We start from the raw sequence: 18,368 nt of genomic DNA, 5'->3' as shown, positions 1-18,368 counted from the left end.
TGTGATATATTTCATATTTTGCCATGTGTAAAAAAAAAATATATATATGAATATGTTCGTCTGTAGCTTTGTGAAGGATTCAGTGAACAAGACAGTAAAAAAATGTTAATCTGTGTGATAATTTCTTGCGATTCAGTCTGTTCAAGAGGAAACTCAGTTCTGTGATTTACAGTCAGTGGTGAATTTATTTAACTAAATGTGACAATGAGGCCTTACGGACAAATTTCCCGTGTTTGGATGTGATAACGTGTCTCAGAGTCAAAAGCAGAAGGACGACGCCGAAAACTGACAGTGCTTTGGATAGCATTTATGAACACTGAGCTCATGTTGGCTTAAAAATACAAAACAAAACAAAAAAAGGCCTGTGAATATCAGCAAACCAAAGCAGTTTCTCAATGCTGACTGTGCCTGTTGTGGAACATTTATGAGCTCTCTGTGTGTGTGTGCTGTTTTTGCATATGCGATCAAAGCTGTTCAAAATAAATCCTACAGGGTTATTGATATTAATAAAGTGTCCAGATGAAAAAAAAAAAAAAAAAAGATGGATGTTTTGTTATGTTATGTCTTTACTTATTTTCCAAAACGGATGGGTGAGAAGAAGTCGCCACAATATAGCTCAGTGCCCGGGTCACAACACAGGCCGGAAAAAACGGAAGAACTTCCAGCCCCCACCCAAATACCACTCTACATCCCAGTGCCTTGGAAACATTACACAGGATATACTTTGTGTGTGTGTGTGTTGTGTGTTCAGCCACAACATTATGACTACTGACAGGAGAAGTAAATAACATTGACCATCTTGTGATAATTGAATGTTCTGCTGGGAAACTTTTAAACCTGGCATTCATGTGGATGTTACTTAGACATGTGGCACCCACCTAGACCAGACCAGGCACCCCCACCCCATAGCAATGACACTCCTTGATGGCAGCAGCCACCCCCAGCAGGATGCAGCCTGATAAAGTGTCTGTGGGACTCACAGGAACAAGCCTGATCCACAAAAACCCCCCATAGGACCCAAAGGCCCCCCACTAACAACATCCTGTTGTCAGACACCACAGGACACCATCAGAAGGCCCATGTCCATTCTCTGATGAGTCACAGCTGTTTCGGCGGCACAAGGGAGACCTACACAATATCAGGAAGGTGGTTTTAATGCTGTGGCTGATCGGTGTATATGAAATAATGAAATTAAAGGACAGTATTCAGAGGAAATGATTCACTTAAATACACAAGCTCGTTGCTCTCGTTGTTGCAGACATGCTGCATAAAAAGCCTCCTAGCTTAACTCAGCAGAAACAAACATTGCATCTGTTTTTATGCAAAAAACAAAACCATATTCAAACTTATACTTTGAATATATGAGTTTGAATCTGGTTTGTGTAAGTCAATAGAAAGAGGAGCAGTCTGCAGCTGTCTGCGGCAGTCACAGTCGTTTTAATGTTGGAAGCTGAGGGCAACACTGGGAATGTGTTCATTTAACTTAAGTGTTTGTTTTCTGGGTCATGCTCCATTTATATAGTTGGTTTGTCTCACAGTTTAGTGCATATTTGTGTGGTTGCTTTTAAATAAAATCACGCTAATTAAAAAGATGTGACCCTCTACAGTGCTGCCCTGTCTGCACAGTCATAACAACAGTGCTTCACTGTCTTCAGGGCGTTTTCTTCACACTGACAGGCGCCTCAGTGCGCACTGGAGAGCGCAGCGCCTCTTGCGCCCCCCACAGACTCTCCTCGGGACAACACTTGGCCGTGCAAACGTCCTGCCTGCCTCAAACCGCGGATGAGCTGCCGCTGCTGCCACAGCCGCCGCCGTCCCCTCCAGCGGGCGCCTGACTGACGGCTCGGTGGTGTCGTTATGGACGTGCGGACACGGAGCGAAGCAGCGCGTCGCATTCCCCAAATGGCGGAGTGAGTGAGAATGCGACTCCCCAGTTCCATCTTTGTGTCGGTGTCTCTGTTCACGGCCGAGACCACGGCAGCGCTGTACCTCAGCTCCACGTACCTCTCCGCCGGGGACCAAATCTGGCAGGGACTCACGCTCCTCTTCACGCTCGTACCGTCCGTGCTCGTGCAGCTGACCCTCACCTTCATCCACCGGGACCTGAGCAGAGACAGACCGCTCATTCTGCTGCTGCACATCCTGCAGCTCGGTCCCATCGTCAGGTCAGTGGAGACATGTTCATCCGTGTGTTCCACTAATGGTTGCCCCGCGCAGAAGCCCTGGATACCATTGTGTCTTTCATGTCAACTGCGTCCGGGGAGGACACATCTATCATGTTACTGCACATTTTGTTTGTTTTGTATCCAAGGATTGTTTTCTCCCTTCCCTGCCTCCGTTCGGTTGTTTACGGGTGGTTGGCTTGATGCGTTGCGCACATGCTGTTGTTTTCATTCGCTCTGGCCCTTTGTCTGTGGTTGGCAGCCTACATCTGCTGCAGTGGATGCATGTGTGGGTCGTTTATTTCGAAAGTAAAGCTGATGAGCAGTGAGGCCCCCTGTATATCAATATGTTCCATACAAACACGCAGCTGCCATTCTGCTCAGGCCACAGAGCTCCAACAAGGATCTTCCCACAGTTTGGTCGCACTCGGGCCCAGCTGTGTGTGATTTATTTATGCCTGCTCTGTCTGAAAGAGCATTAAATCACCACAACGGGGCCCCAGCTGCATGAACAAGCTCATCATGCAGATCCACACTGACCGAGGAATCTCTAATAGGCCTGGTCTTCCCCTGCATAAGCCCTGTTTTCTTCGGACCATCTGCCTCAGCTGCAGGAATCTGAGACTAATCCTGCCATGTAGAGATCCTCCCTGCTGTACATACACGCATAATACCATTTTCAAATATGCACCAGCAGGAGATCTAACTCTCTGGTAAGCCCAACAAAACCAGCTCACCTCCTAAAATACAGGCCACGGCTGACAAAAGTGGTTGATTGATCAGTTTGGAGAGGAACAGAAGAGCAATCTGCAGATGTGGAGACGATCCAAGGCAAATAATTAACAGTTTGATTGAGAAAATCATCAGAAGATTAATAAATAATGAAAATTCTCCTTAGTAGCAGCCCTAACTAGAAGCCCTTAGTTCGAGTGGAAACAGGAAGTCGGTTAATTATTCTGCAGGTTTAATGATGATCCATTAAAGTTTTGTTACATGCTGAAAGCCTAAACAGACACTTCGATGTCTGGTGAAGCTTCAGGAGGGAATTCCAGCTTTTAATTTACCACTTAAAGGTGCTGCACACTCAATTTAATAACGAAGATGCTCATCAGGAAGAAGGAAAAACGCACATATAATGTTCTTTGCAGCTTTTGAAAGAGCTTACTAAAGTCTGAAAAACTCACAATGATGATGATGAATGTCTGGACAGACTTCAGCTGATTCAGACTATTTAACAAATCCATAAAGTTTTTGATCTATGTGCAAGTGCAGCTCTGCATATAACTGTAGTTCCTCTCACTTGATCTTGCTTAATGCACAAATTCACCGATAGCAGCTTCTCAAATGTGACATTTTCTGTTTAGTTTTGTCTTGGAGTTGTTTTGACTACTAAATGTTATCAGACAATTCATAGACTAATATAACAGAAGCAATTGTCAGATAGCTTCCGATGGTCAATATAGCTGTTATGCAGTGCAGCACGCACACAGCAGTTGCATGTTTTTATGTTTCAGCTTGTGAATATCATCACACTCAGCTCATCCCTCAACGGAGACGCTTCTGTTTGTGACTCAGAGACATCCGTGTTTTAGTTTTTTTCTCTCGCGGCCCCTTCGTCCCCCGGCAGCGGCCTCCACGGCAGCGGCCTCCCCGGCTCTGACCTCCACTGCCCGTTTCCCCTGTGGTGTTCATTCGAATGATTACTGACGTCTGTATCTTTCCTCAGTGAGGAGCAAATCTAAGAATAGCACGTGTCGCTGCTGGCTCCTTATCTCCCAACAACACAAGCAGAAACGGGAATGTCCGCCTCTGCAGAAGACAGCGCAGCAGCACTTCCTCCTTTTCTCCACCCAACACTTAAGATGTCTTAACACAGTCTTCATCATGTGGTTTCACAACAGTAGTTCCCCAGTTGGTTGACATGCAGAAAACATTTGTCAACTTGTTTATATTTTCTCTGAGGCTGCATGCGTCATCTCTCATTAGCAGTGTACAGGACACTGGGTGTGAGTGATCATTTCTTCTTTCGCTGCTCTAAACAGAAGCAGACCTTAATCTGTTCCCATCCAGAACAGTAGTTTGTCAAAATAATCTAAGTTCAAAGTCTCCTTCCAACCTTTGTCTGCAGATTTTGAGTGTTTAGAGTCCCTCTAGTATAATCTGTCACTGTAAAGTAATTTGTAGTTTGACAAAATAATCTAAGTTCGAAGTCTCTGCTTTTTCTGCAGAAGTGTTTGGAGTCCCTCTAGTGTGGCAGCGGATAAAGAGGGATTAACAAATGTAATTGTTCGTATGTTTAGAGCATCCTTAAGACGGCAAAATTAAATCATACTGGAACATAATGAGCCAGTAATGCTGTATCTGAAAAACACTAAAAGAGTCTCAACTCATTGTTTCGATTTGGACCTGCTGCTGTTTTATTGGTTTAAGCTCAAATGAGTAAACAAGGGCCTTACATTAGCGTATAATGTTGCTTCCTAGTGGCTGTTAAATGATCTGATGATCTTAAAAATGTGTGATGAGGCAATTCAAAGGTTTTAGAAACAGCATATTCCCAGATTCAGGATTGTTCAGTGAGGATGAGCTGATTGAATTGTATAATTTCTTAACAGCGCAGATGTTAAGACGTATGGTATTTATGATCATAATTCGACCTGCGTGTACACATGCAAGGAGGTGAACTTATGAAATGTAAATGCGTCACGATGTTTGAAGATCCCAATCGTTGCGCTGGAAGATGCAAAATAGCTCAGAGAAGCGGAGTTTAAATTCTCTTTAGATTCAACGGAGGAAGCCCTTTCATATGCAGCTAGTGACGTGTTGCTAATTGAGCAGTATTGAATGGAGCCGATATAAATCCATATTGATAACTTACAGCGCAGTAGTGAGAGTAATCACCCACAGCTCCCTTCAGCTTTACAGATATTCACAGCGTGTATTTTATTTAATTTCCAGTTGCCAGATCTACCATTTTATTAGTTTATCCTGATCTCTCTCTCTGTCACAGTTGTGTTAATAACATGTTTCTGCTGCACCCAACTAGAAAAACATCAGCTGTTGTCGTTCTGCTTTTTGGCAGAATCAAGTGATGTAAGGCGTGATTGTCTCACATCATTTCTGCAAGTTTGCGCAAGGTGGAGGAGCTCCACCACGTCTCAGTGGCGTTCTGTTGGATTTTTTTGTCTGGTGACTAGGGAGACCTCTGAACTCGCTGTTACATCTGTGAAACGAGCGTCAGACGGATTTCGCTTGGTGACATGTTGCATCCTCACACCGGAAGCAGCCATTAGAAAATGGTGAATTGTGGCCTTGAAGGGATGATGCACATTTTCAGCAATTCTCAGATCTGCTGTTGTATTTAAACCATGACTTTTTTTTTTTTTTTACTGAAGGGAAGTTAACATTCCCCATTCCATTACATAAGCACCAGCAACACCAGCAGCAGCAGCAGCAGCAGCAGCAGTGTGGATTGTTTATATGAGGCTAAATTTGATGCTACCACCTGCAGCCTCGACAGAAATCAAGATTCACCACACCACGCTGTGTTTTCAGAGTCTTCAACTGTCTTGTTTTTGTGCCTGTGCCCACTGCAGCCTCACATTACTGTCCTTAACCGTCAGGAGTGGACTTTGTACTTTAATCTCCTGATTTGTATCGGCATGTCTTTATAGATGATGATAAGCTGGTGACAGAGTGCGAGACCGATCTTTGTCACGTCAGCTTTAATTAAGGTTTTAGTGTAGTCTCTTTATGTATATAATATATGTTAAAGGATGCGTTAAAGGTGCATGTCTCTCCAGCATTTCACACACTGACAAATGGTCATTCCCTGTGGTTTAAATCCTCTCATCTCTGCTATTGCATTGGTTGCGTATCAGCTCTTCTTTATTGGGTCAGCACTCCCTCGACCTCTGCCTCTTTGCCCACTCTCTGCACTATGGTGTTGTTTTACTATGACACTGTCAAATACACTGTCACCAATGGCTCTTTTAATATCAATAATGCCAGAGAGATAAATTCTGGTATACACAACGCTGAGGGTAAAACTACCTTGGGGTTTTGGGGCTTCTGCATCTGCTGACGGCTGTAGCTTTTCATTGGGCTTGTAACATTAAATTAGTCCTCAGACAGTTAATCAATAAGTCGCCATCTGTGTTTTAATTGAAGCTCAGCTAATGTTCAAATAATTGAGACTAGCTGTTTTAATAGTGATACATTTTTTATACACATTTGTTAATCATCATTCAGGTATGCTGAACACTTGCTTTTGGTTGTCCCGAGGACCATGCTGAAGCAGAGGGGACACCGTGTTTTTTTTTTTTTTTTTTTTTACGGCTGCAGCTTCTGCATGTTTGTTTGTTCTTGTTCAGGCCTGTTTTTAAATCCCGCCTTAAAACGCTTACATATTTTTTTGGCAGTTAATTCAGGTTGGCCATTTAGATCAGTTTTAGCTCTTGGTAGCTTAAATTCTCTGGAAGGTAAATCCAAAACAGGAGAAAGCAAACTCGCAGAAACACAATACAGCCGAGAGTGTGCAAGCTTGAAAATCCATGACAATTAAAGAAGAGCTTAGAAATTACACAGCTCTCTAAGCCATTAAGTTCATAACAGTCAAAATGGAGGACACGTGACAAATCATTTGGCTGAAGCTGGTCGGTGTTTCTAATGGGCCATAAATGTAGTTAACCAACTTGTATATATGAGAAGAACCCCTGCATCACAGTGTGCAGATACATTAGGGGAAATCCACAAGGTCTTTCTGAATAATAGATGAACTGATGAATAAATCATTAACAAGTATTAAGTAAGATTACTGATTATTAGAGGAATAGCCATGAAATTTAGGGGATTATATTCATGGTCCCCAGAAGACGCAGACTTTTCCTGCAGCACCACCAGCTCTGCGCGATATACTGGCACGTAACCACAAAATGTGTTGCATGATCCTTACGCATGGGCGCACAATCAGGACAGGCAAACAAAGCAAATGTTGGGGGGACCCGTGTCAGAAAAAGAAATGGTGAACGAGGCCCCCGGATGGCTACCCCTCTGGCGTATTTTACAGTGACAACCGCAAATGTGTAACATTGCAGCTGCAAAGCATGTCAGCGTTATCACTGTGAGCACATTAGCACACAGAGCTGCTAGCATGGCTGCTTATCTTTAGTGTTTTTTTCTTTAGCTGTGTTTGAGTGTGATTGGGAGTTGTCTGTCACTGAGCGTGTCTCTGTGGACTCTCGGAAGAGTAAACTTGTTTTAATGAAGCTAATAGGGATCCTAATGAGTGTTGAAATTGAGTAAAATAATTAAGGAGTGATGAAAAGCTGTCCGCCTCTTCGCAACACGACAGAAGCCTCCGCAGCTCTTCATGGTCGCCGCTCCTCTGCTGTTTCAGGTGCCTGGAGGCGTTCTGCATCTACGGCAGCGTGGGCCGCGTGGAGGAGCCTTATGTCAGCATCACCAGGAAGAAGCAGATGCCCCGCGGGGGTCAGTCTGAGGAGGTGGAGCGGCAGGTGGGGCAGGCGGAGGGCAAACTGTTTACACACCGAGCAGCCTTCGCCCGCACCTCTGTCATTCAGGCCTTCCTGGGATCGGCCCCCCAGCTCACGTTGCAGCTCTACATCTGCGTCCTGCAGCAGGGGGTGTCCATTGGAAGAGGTGAGCGGGAGTCCGTGTATGTATGTACCCGGTCCACTCTGATGTGGGCTGATCAGCTGAGTGCCATATTGGAAATAAGAGGATGGTGTTTTCATGAGTCAAAGTGGTGTTATGCAACCGCCTCTCTGATACTGAGGGTGGAAAACGGTGATTCTCTCTGTCGACTGGAGCAGATCTGGGGTCAAACTGTAACGCACTGTGAGTGCGCGTGGGTGCATCTATTCCTGAGAGAGATTTAGTAAAGGGTTCACACAAAGTCAAACTAGGACATCTGGTGCTCAAATTAGGGCAAAATTAAGGATGTTATAAATATCACTCTCTTCTCTGCGGCTGTTAGCCTGACACGACTGTTACAGATTTAATGCCCTGAATGTCCTGAATGATACGACCACGGTTAGGGTTAGTCCACTAAAGAGGTGACCATTTGTGCATTAAAACTGCTCCATGTAATCATTTACTGATCCCATTACTAAATGATGAAGGACAAAAATTCAAGTCTTTGCAAAAAAAAAAAAAAAAAAGGCAGATGTTACTCAAATCAGCTGGACATCATCCAACTACCCTCTTTGTGGGACTGATTTGTCCCCATTCACTTACACAGCTACCACATGTTTTACTTTTACTGCTCAGTATGAACAGGGGGTTGATTACATACAACTTCTTCAGTATGTCTACAAACAAGTTGTTTAACCGGTGGAGTCCATCTGTTCGCCCATAAACACACTACAAGTGTTTTATTTACAGCAATATAAATCATTTATAGTGTGAAACTGAGAAATCCTGTTTAAAGTGAGCAGGAACAGATTTTAGTGATTTACACACAAATACAGACTGTTAATGCATTTTTCATGCAAACAAGTTGTGTTATAGTTTTATTTCTTACACGTGTTTTGCTCTATTTGTGTATATCTTGTCTTATAAATGGATAAAATAGGATTTTTTTTACAACTTAAATCTGTTCAAATAACAATATTTTTAGTGCTAACGACTAAAGATGTGGGAAATTTTACAGGCACCTGTTTTTTTATGCGTTTTGGGTTTCCTGGCAGTGTCATGCTTTGTTAGTTTACAAAAAGGAGATGTGAAACTCTGAGATAAGCAAATAGGACCAAGAATACCGTGCATGAGGGAGAGTTTTAAAAATAAACAACATCTCTGGGGAATAGGTTAGAAACAATGTGACCCTGTCCTTTTTTTTTTCCCCCATGTCAGGCACACTGATGGTCATCTCCCTCCTGTCCATCGTGTATGGAGCGCTGCGCTGCAACATCCTGGCCATTAAGCTTAAATACGACGACTATGAAGTGGACGTCCGGCCCACGGCTTATCTGTGCATTTTTCTGTGGAGAAGTTTTGAGATCGCCACTCGTGTGGTGGTTCTGGTTCTGTTCAGTTCCGTGCTGCAGCTCTGGGTGCTGCCTGTGGTTCTGCTCAACTTCCTCACTTTCTTCCTCTACCCCTGGATCCTGTTCTGGCTGAGCCACTCACCGTTCCCTGAGAATATAGAAAAAACTCTCACCAGGGTGGGAACCACCATCGTGCTTTGCCTGCTCACCTTCCTCTACGCCGGCATCAACATGTTCTGCTGGTCGGCCGTGCAGGTGAAACTCAATGACCCGGACCTCATCAACAAGTCCCAGAACTGGTATCGCATGGCCGTGTACTACATGTTGCGTTTTGTGGAGAACGCCTCACTGCTTCTGCTGTGGTACATCTATAAAACTGACTTCTACAACTTCGTCTGTGCCCCGCTGCTGGTGCTGCAGCTGCTGGTCGCCTACGCCATCGGCATCTTCTTCATGCTGGTCTTCTACCAGTTCTGTCATCCGTGTCGGAGGCTCTTCTCCTCCAGCATGACGCAGGGGATGTGGGATTGCTCCTCTCTCCTCTGCCTCATGTGTAACTCTTCTTCGCCACAGAACAGGCCGATAGGACAGCCCGTCCTGGGGCCTCGGAGCCCGTCTGCACGCAAAGAGCCAGCCGACGACCGAGCCCATGACACAGGCAGCGACACCTCAGACGACATGCCAAATGACACAACCTATGACATGCTCAATGACACAATCTATGACATTCCCAATGAAACGGACAATATAGGAAGTGGAATCAATGGTGACCTTAGCCACAGTATATCCTGCAACGCTTAAAAGCATCAGTTGTCCTCACGTGCCATTAAGAGACAAATATCATACCCTCTGTAACCTTTTAAGTGCCACGTGGATCCTTCTGTGAGTTGAGTTTACACTCCTTTGCTCTCATATATCCATCTCAACTCGCACATGAAGCAAATGTGTCCTTAACTTCAGACCTGTCCTGGCTGCACAGCGTCCACATGCAGAGGTGGCGCTCACCTGTCTCGGCAGCCGTCATGCTAACCTTTCATCCCGCAGCCTTTAACACAAATTAAAACCCCCCGGACGCCACCATTACTTCTTTAGGTTTGGAGACCGTGTCTACTTATATGCTGCATTACTGATCACAAAGAGCCATGCATTTTAAGTGATTGTATTTCGTGTCTCTTTGGCATGGAGGTGTGCATGTGTGGAGCCTCAGATGAGGTGTTATTCAGCAAAGGGGGTGAGTATATTTATTTAGTTTTTATTTTATTTTTAATCCTCCCCCTTTGCTCATTTTATTGCTGCAAGCAATTACTCCTTAACAAGAGCTTTATGATTAATACGCGCTGCTTCTGTGATGTGACTTGTGCTTGACGATGAGATGTTAATCTACCTACACATGTTCTTAAAGAGCCCTTTCAATCACCCAACGCGTTACTGTAAAGCACGGACAGTGTTTCTTGCACGTCTACAAAAAAAAAAAAATTAAAAAGAAAAAAAGATTTCAGTGGCTTTGGTTCAACTGTTGAGCAGCAGCAGCAGCAGCAGTGATGTGAAACGCTTTGTTTGGATGTATTTGCATTTTTCTGATTCATGCCCGTTAACGTCTGTCTGCTCTGTGTCCGTCTCATTAGTTAGAATATTTACACTGGGCGCACACAAACATTATATCTAACAGAAAAGAAAAAAATGTGTCAGTGTTTGGAAATGTGACAAAGTATTTTCGCTTTTTTTTTTTTCTAACTTTACTGTATAGTAATATGTGTGTTTGAGAGAGAAAGAGAATGTCAGTGTCGTTGTTTTTGCACTTACTCCTTTTTGCAATGTATCTGAAGAGGCATCACGACCTCTGGTATCACAGGAATGCTCCCAATGTTTGTACACACAAAACAAGTCAAAATAATAATAATAAAAAAAAATGGCTCTATTATAGCCAGACATTCTAATACACAGCAAGAAGTATTTAAAAGATGAATTCACACAAATCCAAATAAATTTATATTTATATGTGAAAGTTGTCGAGATTGTTTCAACCTCATCGCTCCGTCCTACACTTTGCTGACCTCTAGTGGACAATCGTACAAACTGCAGATTAATAATTGGCTCCCTTATGTCAGTTCAGGCACTAATACAATAATACATGTGCAGACTACACTGAACAGGCTTTGACAAATTCATTTATTGGACAACTTTAACTCGTCAGATTTCTACAGACAAAGAAAAACTGTCCTGTCTGTAAAGATCAATAAATTATCAAATTATAAATGCAGACTGGTAGAAACACAATTAACGCCTGACTTTACTCACTAAGACACAATGAGACATTTCTAAAATACTAACGTCCTCACTATAGCAACAGTTCAGTCTGGTTCATTTGGGAATGTACAGAAGGAGATAAAGCTACGGTCCTGCTCTCCGCTCTGAAAGACTGTACTCTGAGCTACCACGTCTTCACGCCAACGTTTTCAGTAACAAAGTTGAGGGTGACGGGAATGTCATTAGTGTTGCAGGTATATTACAGAAGCTGAAATTTTGATATGATAAATATAAATTAAATATGATGCTAGCTCAAAAGTAAGTTTTTCACAAGAGAGAAAAAATATCTAGATTTTGAACCAATCCATCCAATAAATGGAGATGTTTCACTGAAAACCACAATGTGAGCCTCCTTCTGGACAGCTGCTCAAAGCCTCGCAGCTAGCATGGTTAACATTAAGAATCAGGTTTTACATACTGGGAACGTACATTCATTTGGGAAGAATTTGAATATTCAGCATACACTTTGCCTGTGTAGTTTGAAAAAAACTACACAGGCAACACTTCTTCACACGTACACTAACTCGCGAACCACAACCGTCGTTCCACCTTGTGGGAAGAAATGGGTTAACTGTACATCATCGTCTAGCGGAGGGTATCATCAGAGGATCTTTGCGGCGCCTTGGTTTTCTTGGTGTCACTTCAAGCTCCGTTTCAAGCATGATGGCCTTCAGAGAAGAGGGGAGGATGCCGCTCTGCACTGCCCTCACAGCGCCACAGCAACAGCAAACACGCTGACCACACAGTACATGGTGCGGTTCTCCCACCTGACGGTGCAGCTTCCTGGAACACACAAACGTAGGACAAATTAAGACATTTATGACACCTTTATGGTAAAAGGTTTCTTTGATTTCAATCAGGAAGTGTGTAATTCAATAATTGGAGCACAACAAATCTAAAGGAACTTTCAATCAGATTAAGAGGGATAGTGTAAACCCTGTAGCCTGACGAGCCAGACCCACATTAAATGTAGGGTCTGGGCACTCTCCATAGACAGGGCTCAACCGGAGGGGTGGGATAAACGGTTGTCTTTCAAACTCCCTCTCCACGCAATAGGATAGCGCTACAACCAATCAGAGCAACGAAGAAGGTGACGTAGTCAGAGCGACGGAAAAGAGAGTTCCTTGCGTGTGTTGTGGAAAAAACTTATCCTAATAGATATTAAATAGTTCTTGTTGCATCCTGTTTTGTTTTTTTTAGTTCGCCTACAGGTTGAGTTTCTCCTGCATTAATCATTTTTAAGCTGTGGATCAAACTTTTGCCATATCCGGTTGGCAAAACTCCAAATACATCCTTCTTTTGTAAGAACGACCTCAGTGCAGTTTCTTGTTCCTTTCTCAGAGAAAAGCTTAACTTCAAGTCTTTCAGAGTGGCGGCCAAAGCCGATTCGAAAGAAAGTTGTTCGCTAGCAGCAGCCATCGCTCTGGTAGTTCTAGCAGGATGGGGAATTCACGGGGAATTCACGGAACTTATGGTCGCAGGTCAGTCGTCACCATGTTAAGCCCGCCCACCGACTCGTGATTGGCCCGGTCCATCTTGGATTTTTCGACATCTCAAGTCAACGGAGAGTAACTAGACTGCCCCTGGAATTGGGGGCAGTCTAGATTCTAGGCTATAAACCCTGGATAATCAGTTTAAAAATATCATCTACTGACTATGTAAAGCCTTGATGTGATTGTTTCTCTGTGTTTGCAATTAATCCATTCATTTTGCACATGTTTGCTTGAAAAGACGAACAAATTATTTTATTTGGAATCCATGTCAGTCTCTAACCAGTCTCTAACTGACAACCAAATGTGGTAACAAATAAACAAGATGATACCACATCAATCTTTACACGTTTTCAAATTTAAGACCCTTATTTAGGTCTCTGTATGACTGCCTGTGTTTACACAAAATTCAACATTTGAGAGTTGTGTCCTCTTAAAGCGAAACGTTGTGGAGACACTTCTACTGATACCAGCTCTCGTTATACGTCGCCTCTCACCATCAGTGGCAGTGTCCCAGTAGCAGGAGTTGGCCGTGTGGAGACCAGCGCTGCTCTTCTGCATGATCGCGCAGTTCACTGCAAAACAGGACAGCCCAGCGTTACACACGTCTACCTCCACATACAAACAGGGTTTTCCTGGAAGCTCGGAAGTTATCGTGCGCGGCGAGTGACTAGCTCACCTATGTATTTGAACGGCCGTCCTTGTTTCACCAGGTGAGTCAGTGAATGCTCCACTATGCTGGCCGTCCACTGGTTCACCTTATTCTGGTTGTAATCTGTGCCACCAATGACGCCTTCGATACACTGAGACGAGCCAAGAAAGAAGAAGAAGAAGAATTCATGTGCACTGATGATTAAAGTAATATGCAGTTTAAAGATAATGCTTCCAGGGATAAAAACATCCTCTTCACCTCTTTCACTGCGACACTGGTCTCGTCAGAATTGAAGGCGACCTGCAGGATCAATTTAAAAATGAAAAGAAAGGAACGTTAGCACAAAGAAACTGAAATATTCTACATTAAAATAAGGTGCATAATAAAATATATCATAAAAGTTCACACTTTAAATAAATTATATATTATTGCAAAAGCCCAATAATACAATGACACTCCAACTAATTTTATCTTTGATATTTTAAATATATTTATATTAACCTTGCTTTAAAAACACAATTCTTTATTTACTGATATTTGTATTTACGTGTCCTATTGTCATTAACTTCATTATAGCTGATTTGTCAGATCTTTTGTTAGCCTATTTAAGCAGGAGATTGCTGAATTGACACAAATATATTCACCGAGTTCACATGTAAGTGACAGTAGGTATTTTTTAACCTTTATTTATTATTTTATGTGTTATTATAAATCGTTTGAGTGGTGACCACACCCCGGTGAAAACTGCGTTAGCCTCAACTAGCCGGCTAAGCTAACAATCAGCTGGCTAACAGGCTAAGCTAACAGTTAACGGGCAGCTAAACGGCTAAGCTAAGGGCTTCTATTAAGAGTTCATTAACGAAGAACTGACTGCGCGCTAGGCACGTTTTGATAAATCTTTACCTCATCCCCAGAGTTATACTCCTCCATCGTTATTGTCGGAGAAGCACCTCCTGTCTTCTTTATTTTCGCCGGTCTCTGTTGTTTTTGTTCCTGTTTAGCTCCTCTCGCTGAGAGACAACGAGCGCAGACAAGATGGTCAAACGCTGTCTGCAGCGGGTCACGGGTTTTTAGTTGGTCGCCCCACTGCGGTTGAATTCAGACACTGCAAGGTCAAACCTGGTGACTCACCTTTGGTCTTTCTTTCTTGTAATTTTGAGTCTCTTAATAGATACTGTGATTAATTTTGTCGTGATATTTAGTGTCTTTGTGGTCATTTTGAGCATTTTGTGGTCTATTTGTACCTCATTTATTGGGACCCTAATCTATGCATAAAACTATATTTATTTATTTATTGACAGGTACACAGGGCTTTAATAAAGGTTGGTTTCGTTGAGCTGAAGAAATGTTGTCCAACCTATTTTATTTTTTCTTGCAAACTATTAAGTAACCTTCTGAACCTACGTGGAAGTCAGCACTGCAGTGGAATCTGCTGTTTCTGGACTGTTTTTCCTCCTTCAATTTTGTTGTTTAGTTCATATAATATGCAAACAATAAGAAGAAAAGCGTCTGTTGCCTTGACAGAAACTGTCCCGCAGACACTCTTCTCTTGGAGGAGTTCCTACAGGCACTGAAATGCTCATCCCTAATGGTGAAGGGCTCAAATGTTTTTCCCAGGGCTCACCAGTTGATACCCTCAAATATATTTGGCAGTGGCCAGTTGGACGTCTCACAGTCCGTCTCTGGGGCACCCAGGGAGAGTGTGTGTATTTCTTCCTCGCAGCTGTTTCTTTCAATCATTTTGAATGTCAGATTCAAACAACCATATTATAGTTTTATGACATGATAGACTGATAAATACTGTTACTCATGATGGAAGCTGTGCAGTGATATGTTAATAATATTCACGCCCAAAAAATACGCCGCAGTTAGTTTCTAGTTGTAGTGGATGCCGCAGTGCATAATTTGTTTAAGACTAAAATCAATCAAAATCAGTGTAGTTTAATATATTTCTTTGTTGTATCCGATGGTAGGGGGTGTTATTGTGTTGTCAAAGTTTATAACGAAGTGACAGACTATGAAGCAAATGGGTCCTGTTGAGACTTGGTTTTAACCACACCATTAAAATGCTTGAGCCACCGTTCGATCAAAGTTTTACACTCAGTATGCAAATAAACAGCCACATCATTTGGGGTGCAATAGAATATTATAACAGCTGCTGTCTCTAATGGGTCGTTACCTAACGTTGTTCCAGAACCACAAGCAGCGCTGTTTGTTGTGTGTGCACCCCAACATGGTGACAAGTAGCACTGACCACCTCCAGATGTGGAGGTCAGGAATGGATCTCAAATGCGTCCCCAATGCATCTTGGTTGCATTCATAGCTATAGATTATTCAGGATGCAGGACTACTTCTGTTATTTACATCTATAGTTACAGGTATCGACACAAATGGGCTCTGGGCTCTTGAACCGAATGTCCTTGGATACTGTCTGCTCGTATTGCTGGAAAAACAACCTTTGACCCTCTAGCTTTTTAATCTCAGGGGATCAACTAAAATGCCACACTGGGTTACACAGACTGAAGGATCACTTGGAGTATGTCTGACATGGAATCATACCATTCCACTCACTCTGTAACCTTGAAGTTTCTTATTTATAACTCCTCTCGGGTATGTTTAAATGCAAAGCATTTAATGAAGAACAATGGACATCTGCTTTCATATGTAAACAGAAGTTACTCTGAGTGTAAAGACATTTAGTAACACACATGTCCACACACTCAGTACTGTGGAAATCCTTCCAACAGCCAAAACCTGTGATAGAGCCGCAGCCCAGATTAATGCCAAATCCTTCGGTATTTGTTGGTTGTGCCATACATGCTTTGTCTCACTGATGTAGCGTATATTGTCACATTTAATCCTGTACCAGATCAGTCACAATCACACTAGTAATCATTAGCAATGCTACGTTCATATCTTTAGAAAGTAGAAAACCATAGCAGGCATGCAAGCTGCGCACAGAAAGGCCTCAACTCACTGCACCATGATTAAAGATGATAAGTCATTAAGAGTAACCAATACATATAATATAATATTTACTATTATCTGAGTTTTGGAGAAACACCCAAATCCCACTGGTGTACAGTCCAATAAGTCCAGGGTCAAACATTTTCCATCCAGGTCCATAAACATAAAAATCATGTCACCTCAGCTTTAATTTGTAGATTTGTTTGGCATGTTTTCAGCAAAGCTTTCAAGCAAGTGTCCACTAATTTAAAACGGATGCATTCGTATTGCAGCTTACTTTACTCACTATTTCATTAGGATACATGTCTGTCGCCTACTTATAAAATGAATCTTACTGGAACGCGACATGGCACGGGCTGTGGTTTTGGAGAAGCATGTGGATGTCACTGGTACATTGTTGCAAGACAGGCACACATCCCAGATGTCTGAAATAAAATAAAGACTGAGTGCCATTACATAAAATCTGATGAGGTATAATACATATCTTGGAACAGAGTGGATGACACATTGCCATCTAGGCTGGGATAAAACCCAAAATAAGTCCTGTGTCAACAAACAAGACTTAAAGGTGCAGTAGGCAGGATTGCGAAGATCCAGGACTTAGCCAAAAAATTTGAACATCGACAACTTCTCAGTCCCTCCCCACTTTCCGCTAAAGCCCAAAAGGTCTCCCAAGCCCCTCCCCCCACAAGGGAGAGCTGTGCACGATAGAGCGCGTGCATATTGGCCCTGGAATACTGTGCACGAGCAGAGAACCGAGAGAGAGCGAGTAAACAAACTAGCATGGAACACACCGACGTAACAACAACAAAATAGTTTTTATAATACCCTTCGTTATTGCTAAATAATTTTAGGTCAAAATATTTAGCAATAGTCAACTTTAGGACTATGAAATGCGTGTCCATGAGCAGTGATTGACACTCTGTTAGATACACCCCTGGACGTGATTGGTGCATCTGGATGTGGAGCCGTGGATGTCTTGCAAATCGCGCTACAGGCTCTAGGAGGGGCCAGAGGAGCCGATGTTTTTTTAAATGACCTGCTTTATGCAATTATACTTGAACATAGGGTCAGTTTCAGCAAATATGACAGAAAGTTAGTTTTATAAAAGTTGCCTACTGCACCTTTAAGAGATGCCTGAACAGTAATACTAGCATGAATGAAAACCCCGTCCAGTAGTAGTGGCTGTTAAGATTTGTAAATTTAATGAGCAAACGAAAATAGATGGTACTTTCATTCAGTCAGCCTAAATAGCAAGTGTCCACTATGCTCAATTAAGTTACTGGTCTTTGTGTTTCTTTACTCTTCAAGCCTTGATGTGCATAAATACATTACACACTATAATGGGAGATGACTGTTACATCTAGCTCAGGTTTAGTACAGTTTGTTAGTCTCAACATATCAAACATAAATCTGTCCTGTCATATTCTTTTGGCAGCCTTTTTTAACGTTTTATTTTGTGACACTCAACTCGACACACAGATGGACAACCAGTTAGAGTGCAACATTTGCACAAATAGCATCGACTCCAGGGTCCACCAACATCTGTGCCTCCTGTGGTGGCGTCATTGTTGCTAACTAATCCTGTAGCTGGTTGCATACAGTATAGAGGTTCATCCTACTCCTTCATGTTGTGATTTTCAATTTTAGCGGAAAAGAAATGGAGAATCATTATTATGATCTTCAAATCACATATAAACACAGAGCATAACAGTACTGGCCCATTTGACCTTTGTTGCAAGCCTGGTGTTATTTCAAATAAACCAGTCAACACTGTGTTTACAAA

General features: G+C 42.7%; 2 protein-coding genes across 3 annotated transcripts; one reads left to right on the top strand and one right to left on the bottom strand.

The window, feature by feature from the left end:
- Positions 1 to 1,761: 1,761 nt before the first annotated feature.
- On the top strand, positions 1,762 to 11,158 carry xk (X-linked Kx blood group (McLeod syndrome)). The gene is made up of 3 exons (XM_084544697.1): positions 1,762 to 2,165; positions 7,558 to 7,820; positions 9,033 to 11,158. The coding sequence occupies exons 1-3, from the start codon at positions 1,921 to 1,923 to the stop codon at positions 9,965 to 9,967; spliced, it is 1,443 nt and encodes a 480-aa protein (XP_084400823.1). The 5' UTR covers positions 1,762 to 1,920; the 3' UTR covers positions 9,968 to 11,158.
- Positions 11,159 to 11,304: 146 nt separating this feature from the next.
- Positions 11,305 to 14,622, bottom strand: LOC311488169 (dynein light chain Tctex-type 3-like). 2 transcript variants are annotated; one of them, XM_084544699.1, is made up of 5 exons: positions 14,519 to 14,622; positions 13,874 to 13,915; positions 13,643 to 13,766; positions 13,461 to 13,538; positions 11,305 to 12,256 (listed from the first exon to the last, which is right to left on the bottom strand). In XM_084544699.1, exons 1-5 carry the CDS (start codon positions 14,543 to 14,545, stop codon positions 12,180 to 12,182), a joined length of 348 nt encoding a protein of 115 aa, XP_084400825.1. In that variant the 5' UTR covers positions 14,546 to 14,622; the 3' UTR covers positions 11,305 to 12,179. The 2 variants fall into 2 exon arrangements, with proteins under 2 accessions (XP_084400825.1, XP_084400824.1); XM_084544698.1 differs by lacking the exon at positions 11,305 to 12,256 and having other exon boundaries at positions 13,127 to 13,538.
- Between the last annotated feature and the right edge of the window lie 3,746 nt (positions 14,623 to 18,368).

The sequence above is a fragment of the Chelon labrosus genome (genome assembly GCF_963514085.1).
Source record: "Chelon labrosus genome assembly, chromosome: 5".
Taxonomy (NCBI): domain Eukaryota; kingdom Metazoa; phylum Chordata; class Actinopteri; order Mugiliformes; family Mugilidae; genus Chelon; species Chelon labrosus.
This window is presented reverse-complemented; position numbering and strand designations above follow the sequence as displayed.